Consider the following 19,188-nt stretch of genomic DNA (forward strand, 5'->3'; position numbering starts at 1 on the left):
CTATGGCTGTGGCTTGATAGGGCACGATGCTAGTGCGGCGTGGTGGGGAATGACGTGGTGATTTCAGCTCTCTTCCCTCTCCAGGAACATCCTGCAAGAAACTGACGAGCGAAGCGGCATACCCTCTCGTCCTTATTCTGATTGATTTGCTGCATACTTTCTGCCTTTCTTCCTCTTTCTTCCGAACTTTGGTCTTCAACGTCCGAAGCCCCAGGCGAGAAGAATCTGAGCCCCTCGTACCCCGCTCCGGAACACGACAATGTCCCGACACCGTGTCAAGGCCGTGAGCTACGACGACGATTACGACGACTACGACGATGGATACGACTCCCAAGACCCAGAAGAGCGTGAACTTCTCGAGCAATGTACTCGCGAGGTGCAGAGTCAGCTAGCTGCGGGGGACCCGCCTGTGAGCGCGACTCGCGACGAGGTTCAGGAAGCGCTGTGGCATTATTACAACGACGTCGACAAGTCGGTGAACTATCTGAGGGGTATGTCTTCTATGCGGGTACGTGTTGTTGGACACAGGCTAATGAAGCTGGACCAGGCAAAAAAACGAAGGAGGCCGACAAGAAGGCCGCTACGGTAAAGGCGAAAGTCAGCACAGGTAAGCGACCCTGATTTTTTATAGTGTGCTTGTGGTTGGGCTCGAGTCTGTAAACTGGTGTCATTTCTGTTTCGACATGGCGAGAGTAGGTATGTGAAATCTCAATCTGTGTTCAAGCGACTCGACTGACTTTGTTTAAGCTTGAATGTGTTCTAACAGGCTCCTTAGTGCCAGCATATCCCATACCTCCTACTACTACGCCCTCACATCCTCACTTCTCTGCGGCTGAGTTCTTTCGTGACTCTCCCTGGCTTAATATACCTGCGAACCGGAAGGCGGATATTCTCATCGAACCGCTGTACCCTCGACTTGGACTTCTAGGTGGAGCACCGGAGAACGGTGGGGGGAAGGTGTCTAAACTAGCTGCTTTGGCAGCAGCACGGAAGAGAAAAGAAGGCGACAAGGCCCCAGCATCTACACCGGGACATGATATTCAATCTGCAAACGAAGCCAAAGGAGCTCCTTTGTCACTCCGGGAGAGACTTGCGAGTAAACAAGTCAAACAAGAGAGTTCGCCTTCGCTACAAAGTTTGAAGCGACAATCGCCGCCGCAGGAGAAGTCGCCTGAGCCAAAGCCAACCATCCCAGCGGCTACTAGCCTGGAGGACGCTGTGAAAGACCTTCAGATCGAGGATAAACAGCGACTAGACGAGGAGAAAGAGGAGCCACCTGCGGTCAATATACGCGCTCCGCCTTCAACCTTTGCCGCCACCATAGTTGGAGATGACACGCGCCCGAAGTTGACCGAGCCCAGCCACCTGTTTACGGACACCCTGGATCTAATGAAAATCTACGGCCAAGACCTCGCTGAACCATTTGACTTTGCAGGACCCAGTCCGGACGATGTAGTTTTGAACGCCCAGAGTTCCGCTAAAGGTTTGGCTATTCGGCGAAACATATGAACCGCCCTAATGAACTGCAGGCTTCAAGTCGAAACAACCTGCCGCGAAGCCACAAGGGGACAAGAAAGCGGCGGGTTTGGCGGGTGATATGAGTAACCTCAGCGTCACCGAAAAGGTTAACGTAAAAAGCAAAAATCTGGATGTGCTCTCGGAGTACAAGAAAGCCAAGCGGAAGAATGCCATGAACTTTGTGGTTATCGGTTAGTTCCAGCCACATTACACGAGTTGCTCAGCCTGCTGATAAATCAAGGCCACGTTGATGCTGGAAAGAGCACTCTCATGGGACGCCTACTAGCGGATTTGAAAGCCATTGACCAGCGGACACTCGACAAGTATCGAAGGGAGGCAGAGAAGATAGGAAAAGGGTCCTTTGCCCTGGCGTGGGTGTTGGATCAAGGCTCTGAGGAAAGAGCGAGGGGTGTGACCATCGACATTGCGACAAGCAAGTTCGAAACTGAGAAGACCGTTTTTACCATCGTGGATTCTCCGGGTCATAGGGATTTCGTTCCGAACATGATTGCTGGGGCTAGTCAGGCCGATTTTGCGGTGCTTGTTATCGATTCCAGCATAGGGAACTACGAATCAGGGCTGAAAGGCCAGACTAAGGAGCATGCTTTACTCGTCCGCAGCATGGGCGTTCAGAGGATCATTGTTGCCGTGAACAAGATGGACACTGTACAGTGGGACTATGGACGATTCGAGGAGATCGAGCAGCAGGTCTCGGCATTCTTGATCACTGCTGGGTTCCAAGCGAAAAACATCTCTTTCGTGCCTTGTTCTGGAGTCAATGGGGACAATATCACTAGACGAAGCGAGGATCCAAACGTGTCTTGGTACACTGGACGTACCCTTGTGGAAGAGCTCGAGACAAGTGAACCGTACTCCCACGCTGTCGACAAGCCCTTACGGATGACAATTGGCGACGTGTTCCGAGGCAGCATACAAAATCCACTGTCAATATCCGGCCGAATCGATGCAGGCAGTCTACAAATAGGTGACCAGGTTCTCACTATGCCGAGTGGGGAGAGCGCAACTATCCGGAGTCTAGAGATCGACGGGGAACCTAATGACTGGGCTGTTGCTGGTCAAAACGTTGTCCTGAACCTGGCCAACATCGACCCGATTCATCTTCGCTCCGGTGATGTTGTATGTCACGCAACCGCACCTATCACCAACGTTACTTCATTTACATGCAAGGTACTTGCATTTGACCATCTTCTTCCCAGTGCGGTCGACATCCATCGGGGGCGACTGCACGTCCCTGGCCGGATTGGCAAGCTGGTTGCCACGCTGGATAAAGGGTCTGGTAACGTCCTCAAGAAGAAGCCGAAGATCGTTCAGCCGGGAAGTGTGGCGCGGATTGTTATAGAGTTAGACCAGGCGGTACCTCTAGAGGCGCCCACTCGGGTTGTTTTGCGAGCTGGTGGTGATACAGTGGCTGCTGGGTTGTTAGAGTAATAGTCTAGTAGACTATATGAATAGATCTATGAGATGCACATAACTGAACTTCAAAGATTCTGAGGCATAATCTGGCCTTCCAACTAGTGACATGAACCTTGGATCAAGACACATGTCCTAAAGATACAGTTCTGAACTTCTGAAGTGAATGATATGGTCACTTGCCTGCTTGGTCATTCACTATTGCCAAGTTCTGGGAAGCAGGGCCCTGCGCTAAACCCTTTCTAGGCGGCCCCTGCAGGAACTATTCTCCATCAGGCTTGGTCAAAGTTTCTTTGGAGTTCGATTGCCTTCACACCGCCCCCAGAACTGTGCAGAACACTGGCGGTGAGTGACTAGCTGGGTCCATGAATGGCATTTTGACCAATGAGCGTGTGAAAAGTAACTTGCATGGTGAAAAGGCCAGATGGCCGCTCTCCTGCTTTGCCTCTCCCTCCGCATAAAAGAAGGCCACCAGAGATCTCCAGAGCCCTTCTTTCTTTCTCCTCTCTAACTTTCTTCGACACTACAACCACTTCTCTTTACTTCTCTCCCTTCCAAAATCACAGGTTGGGCCTGCTTTACTACTTCTTTTCTCTTTTCTACTCAGTATTCCTCCTTTGTTTAGAGCAGCCTGGTCTACACCTTTTTCCCGCGACTTCGACAGGAGTCTTTGACACTCGAACTCTACACTCACATTCGCTATGGCGCGTCCCTCTGCTGGTCGCGGCGTGGCCAAGCCGTTCGCGACTTGGACCACTATCTTCTACCTCCTCCTTGTCTTCATTGCGCCTCTCGCGTTTTTCGGATCCGCCCACGCCCAGGAAGATGATTCTGTTCAGGAAAACTATGGCACTGTTATTGGTATTGATTTGGGAACAACTTACTCGTATGTTGAATCCTGTTAATCGAGAAACGGCATGAAACTAACTGCAGCAGCTGTGTCGGTGTGATGCAGAATGGAAAAGTCGAAATTCTCGTCAACGACCAAGGAAACCGTATCACTCCCTCCTACGTCGCTTTCACCGATGAGGAACGCCTGGTCGGTGACGCCGCGAAGAACCAATACGCCGCCAACCCCAAGCGGACCGTCTTCGATATCAAGTGAGTTTTCCTGGAATGACAACATTGAATGGAGATTCTAACAGTGGTAGGCGTTTGATTGGTCGCAAGTACGACGAGACTGAAATCCAAAAGGACATCAAGAACTACCCCTTCAAGGTCGTTAACAAGGATGGAAAACCCAACGTCCGAGTTGAGGTCAACCAGACCCCCAAGACCCTGAGTCCCGAGGAGGTTTCCGCCATGGTTCTCGGCAAGATGAAGGAGATCGCTGAGGGCTACCTCGGCAAGAAGGTCACCCACGCCGTCGTTACTGTCCCCGCCTACTTCAACGACGCTCAGCGTCAGGCCACCAAGGATGCTGGTACTATTGCCGGCCTCAACGTCCTCCGTGTTGTCAACGAACCCACCGCCGCCGCTATCGCCTATGGTCTGGACAAGGGCAGCGAGGAGCGCCAGGTTATCGTGTACGATCTCGGTGGAGGTACCTTCGATGTCAGTCTTCTCTCAATCGACGACGGTGTTTTCGAGGTCTTGGCGACCGCTGGTGATGTTCACCTGGGTGGTGAGGACTTTGACCACCGTGTCATGGATCACTTCGTGAAGCAGTACAACAAGAAGAACAACGTCGACGTCACCAAGGATCTCAAGGCCATGGGTAAGCTCAAGCGCGAAGTCGAGAAGGCCAAGCGTACTCTGTCTTCCCAGATGTCTACTCGCATCGAAATCGAGGCTTTCCACAACGGCGAGGATTTCTCCGAGACTCTGACCCGCGCCAAGTTCGAGGAGCTTAACATGGACCTGTTCAAGAAGACCCTGAAGCCTGTTGAGCAGGTTCTCAAGGACGCCAAGGTCTCCAAGTCTGAGATTGATGACATTGTCCTGGTTGGTGGTTCCACTCGTATCCCCAAGGTCCAGGCTATGCTCGAAGAGTTCTTCAACGGCAAGAAGGCCAGCAAGGGTATCAACCCCGATGAGGCCGTCGCTTTCGGTGCTGCCGTTCAGGGTGGTGTTCTGTCTGGTGAGGAGGGTACTGAGGGCCTTGTTCTCATGGACGTCAACCCCCTTACTCTCGGTATTGAGACCACCGGTGGTGTCATGACCAAGCTCATCCCCCGCAACACTGTCATTCCTACCCGCAAGTCCCAGATCTTCTCGACCGCCGCGGACAACCAGCCTACCGTTCTCATCCAAGTTTGTAAGTACTTCATTCTTTTGTTGAGTTGTTGACCATTCTAACATGTCTACAGTCGAGGGAGAACGTACTCTTACCAAGGCCAACAACCTCCTTGGCAAGTTCGAACTTACCGGCATCCCCCCCGCTCCCCGTGGTGTTCCCCAGATTGAGGTTTCTTTCGATCTGGACGCCAACGGAATCCTGAAGGTTGGCGCCAGCGACAAGGGCACTGGCAAGGCCGAGTCCATCACCATCACCAACGACAAGGGCCGTCTGACCCAGGAGGAAATCGACCGCATGGTTGCCGAGGCTGAGGAATTCGCCGAGGAGGACCGTGCCATCAAGGCCAAGATCGAGGCCCGTAACGGCTTGGAGAACTACGCCTTTAGCCTCAAGAACCAGGTCAACGACGAGAACGGTCTCGGTGGCCAAATCGACGAGGACGACAAGCAGACCATCCTGGACGCTGTCAAGGAAGTCAACGACTGGCTCGAGGAGAACGGAGCCTCGGCCACCACCGAGGACTTTGAGGAGCAGAAGGAACAGCTGTCTAACGTGGCTTACCCCATCACCAGCAAGCTGTACGGCTCCGCTCCCCCCACCGAGGAGGACGATGACGACTACGGCCATGACGAATTGTAAAATACCTTAGAGGGTTTCTGGAGTTTGTTTTTTCACTATTAAGACGTTTCTTTTTTACCCGCTTGGCCTTAGAGACCAGCAACCTATCCTTCATATGAGATAGGACACATGATACCTAAATACATGATTTCAAATTTCACTTCTTCCAAGTAGTCTGTAAACCATCTAATTATTGCCTTGCTCAATAAACTCCCTGACAGTCTCAACAATAACCTGATGATCATCCTCCTGCTTCAACCCACTCACAACAACCACTCCAACAACCCCATCAACCCCCTTCACCCTAACAGGGAACCCACCCCCATGCACCGCATAATCATCCGCATTCCTCCCCCCACTCGAACTCCCCAGCGCATACTTCCGCACAAACGCCTCCTCAACCCCAACCGGACTACCCTCCTCCAACCCCGCAATGATCTTCCGCCGCATCAACCAGCTCGACACCCCCCACCGCTCAACGGTATTGCGCTTCCGCCGCACCCACATGTCGTTGTCCGGTACGGTCCCCGGCTCCGTCGCGCATTGGAAGATGATGTGCGGGGTTCCGGTTGCGCTGTTTGTGCTCCCCAGTGAGATGGAGATCAGGGCGGGTTTGCGCTGGCTGGGTGGGAGGGAGAGGATTCGGGTGCGGAGCGCGAGGCCGAGATTCCAGGCTGTTGTTGAGGTGAAGGTTTTGAAGAGGGTTGAGGGGCTGGATTCTTGGGCGGCGAGGTCGCGGGGCTGTTGGTTGAGGGGATCGGGTTAGTGGGTTTGTTCTCGTTCATGTTGGTGAGGTTGGTAGGGTGTGAGGCTTACGTCGGTGCTTGCGGGGGGCAGGGGTTTGTCTTCCATTTTGGCTGAGTGTGTATGCCCTGGCTCTGAGAGGTAGGTGATTGTTGAGGAAGAATAGATCGAGGAAGGGGAAAAGGTTGTGTGAGTTGAATTGGAGCTTAGTGCTACCTGGAGCTCCTCGGCATAGGTAGTGGAGTCTGATAGTGACGTCGTCCGTCCCGAGCTGCATGGCTCAGGTACAGCCGAATGTTTAGCTGCTACTAACTTCTAGCACAATTCTGCCTTTCAAAGTACCCTTCTCCATCTCCTCATACACATGCGGCAGATCTTTAAACGGCCGAACCTGGATCTGCGGCCTCACCAACCCCCGCCGGGTCAACTCCACGGCCTCCATCAGCTCACTCATCGAACCCACGACACTCCCGACAATCTTTAAGGCCTTGATGACGATCGCGCAAATCGGTGTTTCAAACTTTGCAGTCCCAGGCGGCATTCCAACGCAGCTGAGTGTGCCTCCAGTACGCAGCATTTCGCACGCATGAGAGAAAGCCTTTGTGCTCCCGGCTGTTACGACGGCGGAATGTGCACCTAGGCCTGTAATTTCACGGACGCGCTGGACGGGGTCTGTATTGACGAAGTCGACAAACTCGGTGGCGCCGAGGCCGAGGACGAAGTCGCGTTTGTCGGGGGCGTCGATGCCGATTACTTGGGCTCCGAGCACTTTGGCGTACTGGACTGTTGTACAGATCGTCAGTTAGGGCTAGGTATCCCGCTTCGTAGAAAAAAGCTTACCTGCCATGTGGCCCAGGCCTCCTCCAGCCCCAATAACCGCAAGCCAGTGCCCAGCCCTGATATTAGCTCCTAAGACTCCCTGAGATGTTATTAGCTGAGTGATTGGCGGCTTACTTGAACCAATTGACTCACCTTGTATGCAGTGATTCCAGCACAGAGCACCGGTGCCATGACCTTGGGATCGACATCATCAGGGAGAATGGTCAAATAGTCTGCATCCAGCGCAATATACTCCTGGAAACTGCCGTCCTCGTGATGAAGATGATTCGTGCCTTTCAGACAGTATTGTTCTGTTCCGGCCAGACAATACTCGCATCGTCTGCAGACTCGACTGGCGAAGCGAATACCGACTAGAGTCCCCAAACTCAGATCTGACCCGCAACCTGGGCCAAGCCCTACGATGCGACCGACCCCTTCATGGCCGCCAATGTGAGGCAATTTGAACCTTGTGATCGGAATACCGTCGGGGCCCGCGGCTACAGCATCTTTCGTGTGAAGATCTGCGGAGGATGTTGTAAGCCAGCTTTGCTTCTTCGTGCCGGTGCGTCTTGAACGAAAGATCGCTAAGCTTACCGCTCAAGCACACTCCAGTGTAGAGGATTTTAGCCAATACCTCGTTGTTTCCAGGGGTAGGAACAGGATAGTCAGTGGGAAACTCGACAGGACCGCCAATTTCACGCACGAGTGCCACTGTCTGGACTTTTGGGATTTCGGCCATGGTGCAGTATGATTCTGCGTATTCCAGGTAGTCTCTCACATTATGAGAGCAAAAGGGGAGATCACATTGTTGAGGCCAGTGTATTTAAGGTGCCCCTCATTGATCGTCCAAGTAGTAGGGTAGTGTGGTAGGAGATAACGCTCCCAGATCTCCTATCTTTACCCACCATCTTCTCCTCCAGCTTCATTCCGGAAAAGCGTACCCGAGAACATCTTCTCCCAGCTCAAGGACCGATCGCGGACTTTGATTCTCCCGGAGCGAGAGGGACTGTCTGAAGGATCCGTTCATTGACAAGTCACACCACAAGACCTCAATCTTGACTGTCCCGGCATCAGCCTTTCTGTTGCTTCCGCGGGGCAGTTCCGCTTCGCATCGTGAACTCGTCACAGCATGATTGGACCGAATCTCGCATGACAGAAACCCGACAGTCGTGCCGCGCAGACTGCAAACGTTGCTTGAAGGCAGGACGCAGATGCTCATGAAGAACGTGAGTGTCGTGATGGACTTGCTAGGAATCATCCGTGATTGATGGAAACGCCACCGGGACAAGACCTGGCCTCGACTCGGTTCCTCCGCACTTTCCCCAGACCAAATGACGGGATTGCCGATCTCGCCATCTTTCTCTGCAATTACGGGCCTGACGACGACGAGACTGGGTCTTCTCAATCGGGTAAAATAGCGATACGAATTCAATGGTGCCTTGCTTGAACCTAGAATCCGGATGAGCATGCCACGAAGCTCATATGATGCCGAAAAACCAAGGTCTCCGTCATCAATCGAACAGCTTACCCCTGCAAAACTCCACTTGTTGTAACTCCGGCGGGATGGAGCTATCCATAAAACCTCGGAGGAGCTGCGGACTATATAAGGGCGTCGGCCGCCTGTACCTGGTCGTTGAACTGCTTTCAATTGGACCAGCAATTGGATAATAAAGCTACTGTGTCATAATGCAGCTGCTCCGTCTCCTTCCATTTGTCGCGGCGATAACTGCAGCGTCTGCCCATCGCGGATCAAAGCGGCCAGAACCCTACTCCAACGTCGTCATCTTCGACCCTCCAAGCAACTATACTATCCCACGCACTCTTTATGCCCGCAACGAGCAACTTCCCAATGGTGACATATTAGCGACCTGGGAGAACTACTCGCCCGAACCCCCAGCGGTCTATTTCCCAATCTACCGTTCCTCTGATTATGGTGAGACCTGGACGGAGATCTCCCGAGTCCACGATACAGCCAACGGCTTAGGTCTGCGATACCAACCGTTCCTTTACTACCTTCCAGAGCGCATTGGTCGCTTCCGTGCCGGAACCCTTCTTCTGGCAGGGAGCAGCATTCCAACCGACCTCAGCTCTACTCAGATTGACCTTTATGCATCGCAGGACCAGGGGCACACCTGGAAGTTCTTGAGCCACATTGCTGCGGGTGGTGAAGCTATTCCTAACAACGGTTTGACTCCTGTTTGGGAGCCCTTCCTGCTGGCGCAGTAAGCATTGACTTGAACTTCTCGAAAATTAGCTCTCGTCTCTAATTGCGGTCTGATGTTCCAGCAAGGGTAAATTGATCGCCTTTTACGCCGACCAGAGAGCCAATGAAACCCACGGCCAGAAGCTGTCCCACCAGGTCACTGACGACCTTATCAACTGGGGACCCGCCGTTGACGATGTGTAAGGTTACCTTCTTAGTCTTTGTCTACCAAGGCTTACTGACATGTATATGCTAGCGCCTACCCTACCTATACCGACAGACCTGGAATGCCTGTGGTGACTAAGGTATGCTCCTTTTCGCTTCTACACCTTCCTTGGCTGACTCGAAAAGCTCCCCAACGGTAAATACTTCTACATTTACGAATACGGCTCGTTCTTCAACACGTCCAGCTACTCATTCCCCCTATACTACCGCATCAGTGCCGACCCGGAGGGCTTCATCAACGCGGAACACCACGAACTGATTGTGTCGAGCGGTACAATCCCCACCTCTTCTCCATATGTGACGTGGACCCCATGGGGAGGAAAGAACGGGACAATTGTGGTTAGCTCCGGCACACAGGACTCCATCTTCGTGAACCAGGCGCTAGGTGAGGGTGAGTGGACAGAGGTGGCTACTCCTGAACCACACAGTTACACCAGAAATCTGCGTATACTCAAGGAGGATCCCCGGTTCGTGCTGTTGCACGGCGCCGGTGTGCTTCTTGGAGAAGAGAATAAGGTCACTGTGAGCTTGATGAACTTGGAGGAGGCGCTTGCTGCTGCGTGAGGGTAGAGAAAGAATGTAGATTCCTGGCGTATACATAGATGCAATTGATGTAAATAGGCTTTTGACCATCTCACAATGTTGCATTGTTGCAGGAAGGAGCTGCTCTGCAGGTTATGGGGTCGAGTCACTTGACCAGTCACCAAAGGTTTTTCATTTGCCAACCTCATCTTGGACCTTCCCTTTGCAACAGTAGCTCCCTTCAGACCTCTGCGCAGCAAAAGGATTGACATTGCGTCTTCCCTCTATAGACTATGGCAAAAGCTCTATTGAGTTAGTTTCTTGCATTTTTGACTAGCTTCGATCGTTGTTCAAGCTGACAGAGTGACAGTACTGAGTCTACTGACAGGTGCCAGATCGTCAAAGACTAGCGAATGACAAATGCCTAGCGATGGGCCCCCGAGCTGAACTGAATGTCTTAAGAGCCAAGACTCAGGTATTGCTTCATCGCTAAATTGGATAAGCTAGCTCGCTAGTACGGAGTAGTGAACCGGAGCCTGAATCTATGTTGGAGACATCGGGCGTTACCCTTTTTGACTCCCCTTCCAAGACAACCGCAAAATCTTCGGCAAAACTCATATCGTATTTAAGGTTGTCTTCGGATGTCCAGAGACTGAATCGTGATTGGCTATGGGAACTGACAACGGGCACCAAAGTCTATGCAGTCCAAGAACTCTTGCTGAGAGCCGATGGAGAATTGGAGAGCATTGTGCCTCATCCGCAGGGCCCACCCCCATATTCCGGGAACGCGGCTTGAACTTTCCCCTCCAGCCTACCAGTGCCACCCGTAACTCAACGTTGAACGAGTCAACCTTTCTCGGGTACCGGGTATCGGCTGAACCACTATTAGCGGCGAAACGACGTATTGGAAGGAAAGGTTGAGGCTTGAAGGCGTCCGTTACCCATTGACCACTCAAGGCTCAGCTGTGGTATGAAACGAAAGTTACGAAACCCTCGAATCGACCTTCGTTGTCCAAAATGATACATCAGCTAGCAAAGCAAACTTGCATGCCCTGCCAACAAATGCGAGTGAAGGTTCTGTTGGTGCTAATGCATGGCGGCCTTCTTTCTCCGTACGATGTCCACCATACCTAGCATGATAACGCCCTCAGCGGAAACTCCGTACACACTTTTGATGCATCACTTAACGATCCGGCGGCGTACCTCCGACCCAGCCAATCTTCGTCTACTCATATTTATGAAGAGATCATCCATGTTGAACCGCGCCTATCTGAGATTGGCTCTCCACGCGATCCACCTTGATTCGGACCAGTCCATAGGCGCCTCCCGGGTGTCTCTTCCTGCAAACCAGAGTCGCTACTGACAATAATGGAGCATAACAATAAGGGAGTTTATGCATGCATGCGGGGGGATGGATTGTGCAACATCAGCTGGATTAGATTCCGTGGGCTTACAGCCTTGTCTGGTGGCGCGCCCCTTGAACAACACTATGACTCTATGAGAGTCTAGAATCAAATCTACTCCGTATGTGGGGTGCGCCTTCCTTGAGCCAAGGCTTAACTTGAGCCCAGTTGAGTGATATGCGAATGGTGCACCGTATCAGGGCATTCTTCGGGGTTCTCCTAACATGGAGGGTGTCTGTGAACCGGGTTACTGAGTCACCTTGCGGTCAGAGAGCTAACCCCCGGTCAAGCATTTCTACGGAGTAGGTATTGGCTGTAGGACTTGTCCATGCCGGACACGATAAGCGCACCGTTCATATATCTGTCAAGTTATCTACGAGTATCTGCATGATATGGCCCAGAGTATGACAGTTGGCCATTCCAGGATCGGCAACTTGCCACTATCCTTCGGGCCGCCTGCTGGTAGCCTTGAAGATCCATCCACGACCTACAGAATAGGTTTGCTTGGTACTTGGTGGATCTGATGCCACAGTAGTCAGAGTGATCCGTGCACTCCTTCGATGGTCGATATACATTACTAACTCGGCGTCTTACAAGCTGACAGTTTCTCCAGCCATCCTACTCCGGAGTAATCGCCCAGTTGCCCACCCTTCTCACATTGCTTTTTCCCAAGCTAACTAGTCCTCCGACCCCTGCTTCTGGACCCTCGTCTGGTTGATCAGTCACTTAGGCTTCGAGCAAAAACAACGGCGAATCACTGCCCTGGGACATGTGCAAGCGTGGTACACTAGCAGCCTCCGTATGCAACACAGGCTGAGGTGACAACATCCAATGAACCTAAAAAACACGTTTGCTTCATGGGCATGTATTGGCCGTTATAGCAGATTTGAGCGTACTGCTGCAACCAGGTTATACGGGACGCGCACTATCACCGCTAGACCTACGCATGTTTCCCTAACATTGCATCATTCTTCGCTAGATTACCTTGTGGGACTGATATCGCGAGCGTCAACCATACAAACCTGCATAATGATGAATGTCGGCGGCCTCCGAAGAGAGAGTTCTGAACCTATTCACGACCGACAGTCAAGCTAAGCCAATCTTAGTAGCATATGTGCGATGCCCCAGGTGCATACGGTGGTATCAGTCCCCGTATACTTGGCTATCACTGACAGCAGGCTGGCAGGCTTGAGAGGTTGCCTATGGGCCACGAATATACAAAATGCTGACTATATGTGGGCTAATGGCAATGCCACACACATACGCAGCTGGACACGCACACACCTTGCTAATACTTTCAGGCATTCGACCCTGTCCTTGTTTTTCCCCAGATCCGCCTCTCATTCTTTCTTTTTATGCATGGCGTACATGACTACTCCGTACATGGCCACAGCTGTGGAGACTAACTGCGGTCGGATATGATAGCTCGTCACTGCGTCCCATTTCCTTCTAGGACCACGCCGGCGCGCCCAAAATCATCCATCTAATTCACACTTAGGCTTTGTATCTTGTTCAATTTTTAGCTCTATCTGCTATTCCGCCGCCCTTCTCTACGGGCGTACACTTTCTCCATTCTTGATATCTCGTGCGCGACAATCGGTTGGTGATCGAGGCACCGTTGAGAAAGGACCAACAAATGCATATCACGCTCATCCTTACCCCTGGTTAGAACTATTGCGCCGGTTGAAATATGTCCTTATCGAGATTGGGCTGCCAAAACAGGGCATAGCACCTTAATACCTATTTCTCCGCGGGGGCAGGCATCATCAGCTTTTGTGTTGCCTGTACCCTTGCCGCCGTTGGTCCTTGTTGACCGATCCTTCAAGTGACCAGCTCATCCCTTTCCGTGAATGATTCTATCTCTCATTGACCGCTTCTTGATCCTTGATGACTACCTACATGGGGTTGTAAACCACCCAGTTGTTTCAACGCCGGCAGAAATCTGTGGTGGTTGCAGGAAACGACATTTATACCTGTGAAACAAGTTCTCGCCAGATGTCGGGGGCGCCGTTCCAACAATGGATATATATTCCCGATGGCAGGCATACCGATGTCAGAAACCACCGTTCCGATGAAACCCACCGAAGGCAGACTCCAGTCCCAAACCCTCCATACCTGACACAGGAGCCACCTCGTTTCCTCCTGCCTATCAGTCAAAGCCACGAGCCTATAAAAATGCAAAGTGCAAGCTATCCCAGGCTTCCGATACACGGGGTTCCGATACCTAGCCGGGCACTGGATAGCAGAAGTGATCCCAAGTATATGCCTCTTCCAACGACAACATGCTCTCTGGCGCAGTATAGCATCCAGCGGCCAGGCACGTCGAGGAACGGGGAAAGTGCAGGGCTCTTAGGTCCACACTATGATGTTTCAAGTCATAGCCGCGGTTCTGTTGGCTCTGCTGCCCGGGCTGCTGATGTGGACTCGCAGTAAATGCCCCCTCTCATAATGACATTGGCCAAAACCCCCGAAAGGGACTATGACGGTCTTTATACTTCCATTTCATTCCATTATTCTCCAATGAGATGGGTTAGCAATGACATAACGCTGTCTTAAACTTTGATGAAACCTGAAGCTAACATGCGGTACTCAGATATAGCAGTTCTTCTACAACCTTTCCAAGCCCTGTCCGTTCCGACAGAAGCCCTATCTATCCAACAATACCTTCTCTATCAGGGTATCAGCAACATGTATCGGTCCCTCAACGACATGTGACCGCCAGCATGCCATCTGGATTTGAGAATTTACTTCACCATTCGCCGCCGCCATCCCCTCCACCACGGCGCGCAAGCCCTTCATCCCGCTACCGTCTCTACATCAGACAACAGCCCATAGCCGCACGGGCCTGCGGTGCCGGTGACAGAGACCGACGACCCGTTGACCCTCCCCCAATCATCCAATTGCTCCTGACAGACTTCAATCCGGACTCCAAGGAAGACCGATCAATCCTTCAAGATCCAAGATTCACCGTTGGATGCCTCCTATACCCCGTCCAGGAACCCCCCTACCTGCCAGGGCCAGGCTCAAGCGCCGGCCCCTCAAATCCAAATATCGGCATCAACATGGAAGACAGCAACGCCCCTGGCAATTCCACCCCGCTCCTCTCCGGAAAAGCCTTCGCCTCCCCCTTCTACGTCGACGAGGAGCCGGATCCTAACTCCGCGCCAGCGCACCCCTCCAGCACCGACGACTACAGCACCAGTCCTCGAGCTCTAACGCGTAAACCACGCACCGGGTCCCTTTTGACCCCGCCCGCGTCCTTCTTTGTATTCTCTGATCTTTCTGTGCGCACCGCGGGCCTGTACCGCCTCCGATCCAGACTCATGCATTGGGGCGCCATTGAGGATACAGGGCAGTCCATGCCCATTCTCGCCGAGGTCTGGTCTGATCCGTTCCGCGTCTACCCGGCGAAAGACTTCCCCGGGATGCGGGACTCGTCGCTCCTGACGCTGCGGTTGAAAGAGTTGGGGTTTGTTGAGTTGAAGACAAGAGGTCAGGGGATGGGGAAGGGGAGGAGGGTTGGGGTTGCCAAGGGGGCTTCGAGGGCTCAGCTTGAACAAGCATGTTGAAAACAGTGTCTTTGGTCTGGGGGTAGAGTGGTATCTTTTCAATGGGACATTTATCACGGAACGAGTCAATGAGGTGCTAATGAATGGCATTAGGGATATATCATTTCGGACACTGCGGGTTTCCTAACCCATGCTAAATTTGATCAGAGAATAAATAAACAAAACCGTTCGCACAGTAATCTGCAGAACTGCGTGTTTAGTAGCCCTGTTTGCTGCAGGCACCAAGGACGGGGAGTTGACCATGCGTCACGTATCAAGCCATGACACTTTCAGCCCATCTAATCCCCCAACTATAGTACGATCGAGACAACGTTGTGCCATGTTGCGTAGTGACGTGATACCATCCTCAAACGGCAACTCTAGGATTTTGTGCAATATTGTTTCTGCTGTCTCCTTGTCACCCTCCTGTGAAAGCAGGCAAGCAAGGTGCAGGCCAGATCTTACACAATTCTCTGCCCACGCAACGCGATACCATTCGATAGCCATCAAGCGGTATTCGCGACAAGAGCGCGGTGCAAAGTATGATAATAATGTGGCAAAGAAGCCTTTAGGTTGTTTGGCTTCTATTATGCCAAAGTCTTTCCTTTTGGGGGACTTTGTTGTTTGCCGGCGCTCCCCAGGTCGCGATTCTAATCCCACCGAGATGAGATAGTAGTAATTGGCTAGTTTCCGACAGGCGTCTTTGTTTCCAGCCGAAGCTGCCCTCCCCATGAGCTTTTCATAACTCTGCATTTTGCGGAGCGCCTTGAAGTGCTCTGCGAAGCGCATCATTGCAATGGGGTCCTGGTAATCCATCGCCCCGAGACGAACAGTCATTAGTCCGTCCTTGTCATATGGGCTATTTGTTTCGTTGACTGCAGCTGGTGAAACTCGGACTTTCTTATCCTCACGTAGCAGCCACAGATACAATTCCCACGGCGGTTCAATGACTCCGTTAAGGGTAAGGCTCTCATTAATGGTTGGTGGAATCTGTGTTGGTTCAATGATTCGTAACACATCGTGAACGAGATCGATCCCTTGCCGGTATTGGCCTGTTAGACCTAGAAATTTGGCATAGAGAAGCATAGCCCGCGGATCACGGTTGTCCTGCCCGTCTGCATCGCTTTTGGATTGGGTAGCGAGACTTTGAACGCGAGCAATGGAAGGTGTGAGTTGCGGCTCCCTAATATTCTCCGCATCGTAGACATTTTTGTTTCCATGCGCCATTCTGAGTTGCCGGGCTGCGGTGAGCAGACTTGCCATCTGCACACCGGCAAGCATACATGACTCCTGCAGCCAACTGTTCAATTGGCTGTCACCCCGGAAGACTTCGCGGCCGATGTCGTATAAGGTATCTACGGGCACACCTTCGTCTACAACACGAGAGGAGACACGGGTCAGTCAGGGAGCTAGAGATCAAGGTGTTTAAATCAGGCCAGAAATGGAGAGAAAGGTGATAACAGCAATAGTATCATACCTTTGGCAATGCCGACAATAGCATCCTTGGATGGAGACATAGCAGTCGCTTTTTTCAAAAGGGCCGCTCCAATCCTCTTAAACTTCCTCGGGGTAATGGACTTATCAATGACTCCATCTAACAGCATCTCACTCGCGAGTTTGAGTCCGTTAACCTGGACAAATTGCAGACGGGCATTGAGCGCAGCGTTCACCGGCGAGTTGGGCGAAGCATCAAGAAGTTGGTAGCCCGGAAACGCAGCTTTGACATTGGGCCGGGCATTTGATCCAGCGGCTTTTCTTCGAGTTGAAGGGGATGGGGCGGCTCGGCTGCGGGAGGGAGTGGTGTGGAAGGGTCGAGAGTGAGAGTTGCGGTTGTTGCGCGGAGAAGGGTCTTCAATTGCGGGAAGAAACGAGGGACGGACGGGATTTGTGAGGAGCAGAGTCGAACAATCCAGCTGGCTCCATCGTCGGATGGTTGGCGGGCGAGTGCGTGACATTGTTGCTTGAGTTTGAAGAGAGTTGGAGTTGCGGAGAGAAAGAAGTCGGAGATATCCGCATGGGATGATCACACCCGAGTGCGCGGAGTACAGCGCTAGGTACTAGAACCACGCTGTTAGCTACCCCTTGTCAAGATCAATCTACGAAATGTCAAACTTTTGTTTGTCAATTCTAGTATTTCTTTGGGTCCATCATTCTGCTGCTGATGCTCGTTGACACTTAAAATCTGACAGATGTTGACAGTCGCGCTAGTACCAAGTTGGCTAGATCAATCGTACGGTTACCGACTTACCGTATGTACACTTACCGTATGTACACAATGTGCCCTAGTCTACTTATTACCCGGGCGTCATTCCTGCTGAATCCCAATCAGGGCACGGGCAAGAGGTCCGAATACGTATATTCAGGCAGAAGCAGTTATATCAACGGTTCCCAGAATGGCCGGCATGCCAGCGGGCCGGGGTCGAGTTTTATTCGCATACTCCAAGGACCGAGTATGTGTCCTCTTGACCAATAAGTACTGTAGATGGATAGCGGCACAGTAAAACTTCTAGCGCAATTGGTAATCCAATGCAAGAGTACTGCATGTCCCGTTGGCAAAAGCATGTTAGCACGATATGGATGAGACATTGATACTAGGCCTCTTATAGTGGGCTGACGGCAGCAATTGAGCCTGCGAGCCTTTTGACGAATGAGTAGGTTTAATGCGCGCGCATCTAGCTAGAAAGTTAATGTACGACAAAATGAAATGGAGATAAGAGGTGCAAGATTCTGAGGGCTTTTCACTGATTGTCCTTACTACCTTGTTCATGCTGTAATGGCAACGCGGATGCGATGTACATCGCTGACGCCGGCCAAGCTCAAATTAGCATCGGCAGCCTGAAGTTAGTGGGTACGTGAAGTAGTGAATCCGTCATCTCTCTCACGGATCAAAACGGTCCAAACAAGTAGATTATAATATACATTCGCTGCCTATCTCCCACTCCCCGGTCAAGTTATCAAAACACCTTCAGAAGAGACACAGATATATGACAGAAAACAGAAAACACATCTAACCACCTAGGAAGCGGGAGAGACGCAGCACGACACAGAACCCAGGACACGGCCAAGGCGAATGCGAACACTCGTCACAGCATGCATGCATAGCATCGAGAGCACCCAAGTACGTACTTCATCCAATCGACCTGCGGGTTGTTTATTCCATAACAGCCTTGGCACCGACGGCCTTGAGCGTCTCAATGAGCTTCTCAGCTTCCTCCTTGGGCACACTCTCCTTGAGAACCTTTGGCACAGACTCAACGAACTTCTTGCTGTCGACGAGCGATAGGCCGAGAAGCGTCTTGACCTCCTTGATGACCTTGGCCTTAGAGGCGGCGTCAATAGACTCCAGCTTGATGTTGAAGAGAGTCTTCTCCTGCGCGGGGGGGGCGGCCTCCTCTTCTTCGACGGCGGCAGCGGCACCGGGGCCGGCACCGGGGGCCATGGCGAAGCCGCCGACGGGGAGGTCGGGGATGTTAAGGCGGGACTATATAAGACGCAATATTAGTTTCGGAGATGTTATGAAGCGTAGAGGCGTATTCTCTCATGTATAGAATAACCGGAGAAGCGAATAGCGATATGTAAGGTTGGCCGGTTGACTGTGGGGATGGGCTCACCTTCAGGCTAGCGACGAGGTCGGCGGTCTCTAAGAGGTTCAACTGGCTGATCTGGTCGACAATTTGCGTGATCTTGGGGTTGGCAGGGGCAGCAGCAGCCTCTGTGGACTGCCACCTCCGGCTCACTGTCTGCTGATATGTAGCGGAAAGGCGAAGGGAAGCGGATGGGCGGACGAGCTGTCTGCAGCATCGAGCTGCGGCCTGGGAAGTGATGGACATCGTAAAGGTGAGATGGAGAGTAGAACGGCGGGATTGAGGCGGGAGTGAGGTGTAAAAAGGTGTGGTCTTGACGCTCTCGTTCGATCAA

General features: G+C 52.2%; 8 protein-coding genes across 8 annotated transcripts; 4 read left to right on the forward strand and 4 right to left on the reverse strand.

The window, feature by feature from the left end:
* Positions 1–259: 259 nt before the first annotated feature.
* Positions 260–2,967, forward strand: DSM5745_04555 (putative translation elongation factor EF-1 subunit; the record flags this gene model as incomplete). Its single annotated transcript, XM_026746571.1, has 5 exons — positions 260–491; positions 548–607; positions 776–1,483; positions 1,530–1,709; positions 1,760–2,967. 5 exons carry the CDS (start codon positions 260–262, stop codon positions 2,965–2,967), a joined length of 2,388 nt encoding a protein of 795 aa, XP_026604051.1.
* Positions 2,968–3,650: 683 nt separating this feature from the next.
* On the forward strand, positions 3,651–5,827 carry bipA (Hsp70 family ATPase KAR2; the record flags this gene model as incomplete). Its single annotated transcript, XM_026746572.1, has 4 exons — positions 3,651–3,835; positions 3,886–4,050; positions 4,101–5,206; positions 5,259–5,827. The coding sequence occupies 4 exons, from the start codon at positions 3,651–3,653 to the stop codon at positions 5,825–5,827; spliced, it is 2,025 nt and encodes a 674-aa protein (XP_026604052.1).
* A 165-nt stretch (positions 5,828–5,992) lies between these two features.
* DSM5745_04557 (DUF967 domain protein) lies at positions 5,993–6,658 on the reverse strand (the record flags this gene model as incomplete). The annotated part of the gene is made up of 2 exons (XM_026746573.1): positions 5,993–6,547; positions 6,623–6,658. 2 exons carry the CDS (start codon positions 6,656–6,658, stop codon positions 5,993–5,995), a joined length of 591 nt encoding a protein of 196 aa, XP_026604053.1.
* A 190-nt stretch (positions 6,659–6,848) lies between these two features.
* On the reverse strand, positions 6,849–8,108 carry DSM5745_04558 (zinc-dependent alcohol dehydrogenase; the record flags this gene model as incomplete). Its single annotated transcript, XM_026746574.1, has 4 exons — positions 6,849–7,333; positions 7,391–7,469; positions 7,523–7,890; positions 7,964–8,108. 4 exons carry the CDS (start codon positions 8,106–8,108, stop codon positions 6,849–6,851), a joined length of 1,077 nt encoding a protein of 358 aa, XP_026604054.1.
* Positions 8,109–9,055: 947 nt separating this feature from the next.
* DSM5745_04559 (sialidase family protein) lies at positions 9,056–10,361 on the forward strand (the record flags this gene model as incomplete). Its single annotated transcript, XM_026746575.1, has 4 exons — positions 9,056–9,591; positions 9,656–9,772; positions 9,829–9,877; positions 9,924–10,361. 4 exons carry the CDS (start codon positions 9,056–9,058, stop codon positions 10,359–10,361), a joined length of 1,140 nt encoding a protein of 379 aa, XP_026604055.1.
* Positions 10,362–14,445: 4,084 nt separating this feature from the next.
* DSM5745_04560 (velvet factor family protein) lies at positions 14,446–15,291 on the forward strand (the record flags this gene model as incomplete). The annotated part of the gene is made up of 1 exon (XM_026746576.1): positions 14,446–15,291. The coding sequence occupies one exon, from the start codon at positions 14,446–14,448 to the stop codon at positions 15,289–15,291; it is 846 nt and encodes a 281-aa protein (XP_026604056.1).
* Positions 15,292–15,537: 246 nt separating this feature from the next.
* DSM5745_04561 (uncharacterized protein) lies at positions 15,538–17,225 on the reverse strand (the record flags this gene model as incomplete). Its single annotated transcript, XM_026746577.1, has 2 exons — positions 15,538–16,643; positions 16,748–17,225. 2 exons carry the CDS (start codon positions 17,223–17,225, stop codon positions 15,538–15,540), a joined length of 1,584 nt encoding a protein of 527 aa, XP_026604057.1.
* Positions 17,226–18,421: 1,196 nt separating this feature from the next.
* On the reverse strand, positions 18,422–19,100 carry DSM5745_04562 (mitochondrial 54S ribosomal protein bL12m; the record flags this gene model as incomplete). Its single annotated transcript, XM_026746578.1, has 2 exons — positions 18,422–18,751; positions 18,882–19,100. 2 exons carry the CDS (start codon positions 19,098–19,100, stop codon positions 18,422–18,424), a joined length of 549 nt encoding a protein of 182 aa, XP_026604058.1.
* Positions 19,101–19,188: the final 88 nt, after the last annotated feature.

This window comes from Aspergillus mulundensis, assembly GCF_003369625.1.
Source record: "Aspergillus mulundensis strain DSM 5745 chromosome Unknown scaffold_4, whole genome shotgun sequence".
NCBI classification, from domain to species: domain Eukaryota; kingdom Fungi; phylum Ascomycota; class Eurotiomycetes; order Eurotiales; family Aspergillaceae; genus Aspergillus; species Aspergillus mulundensis.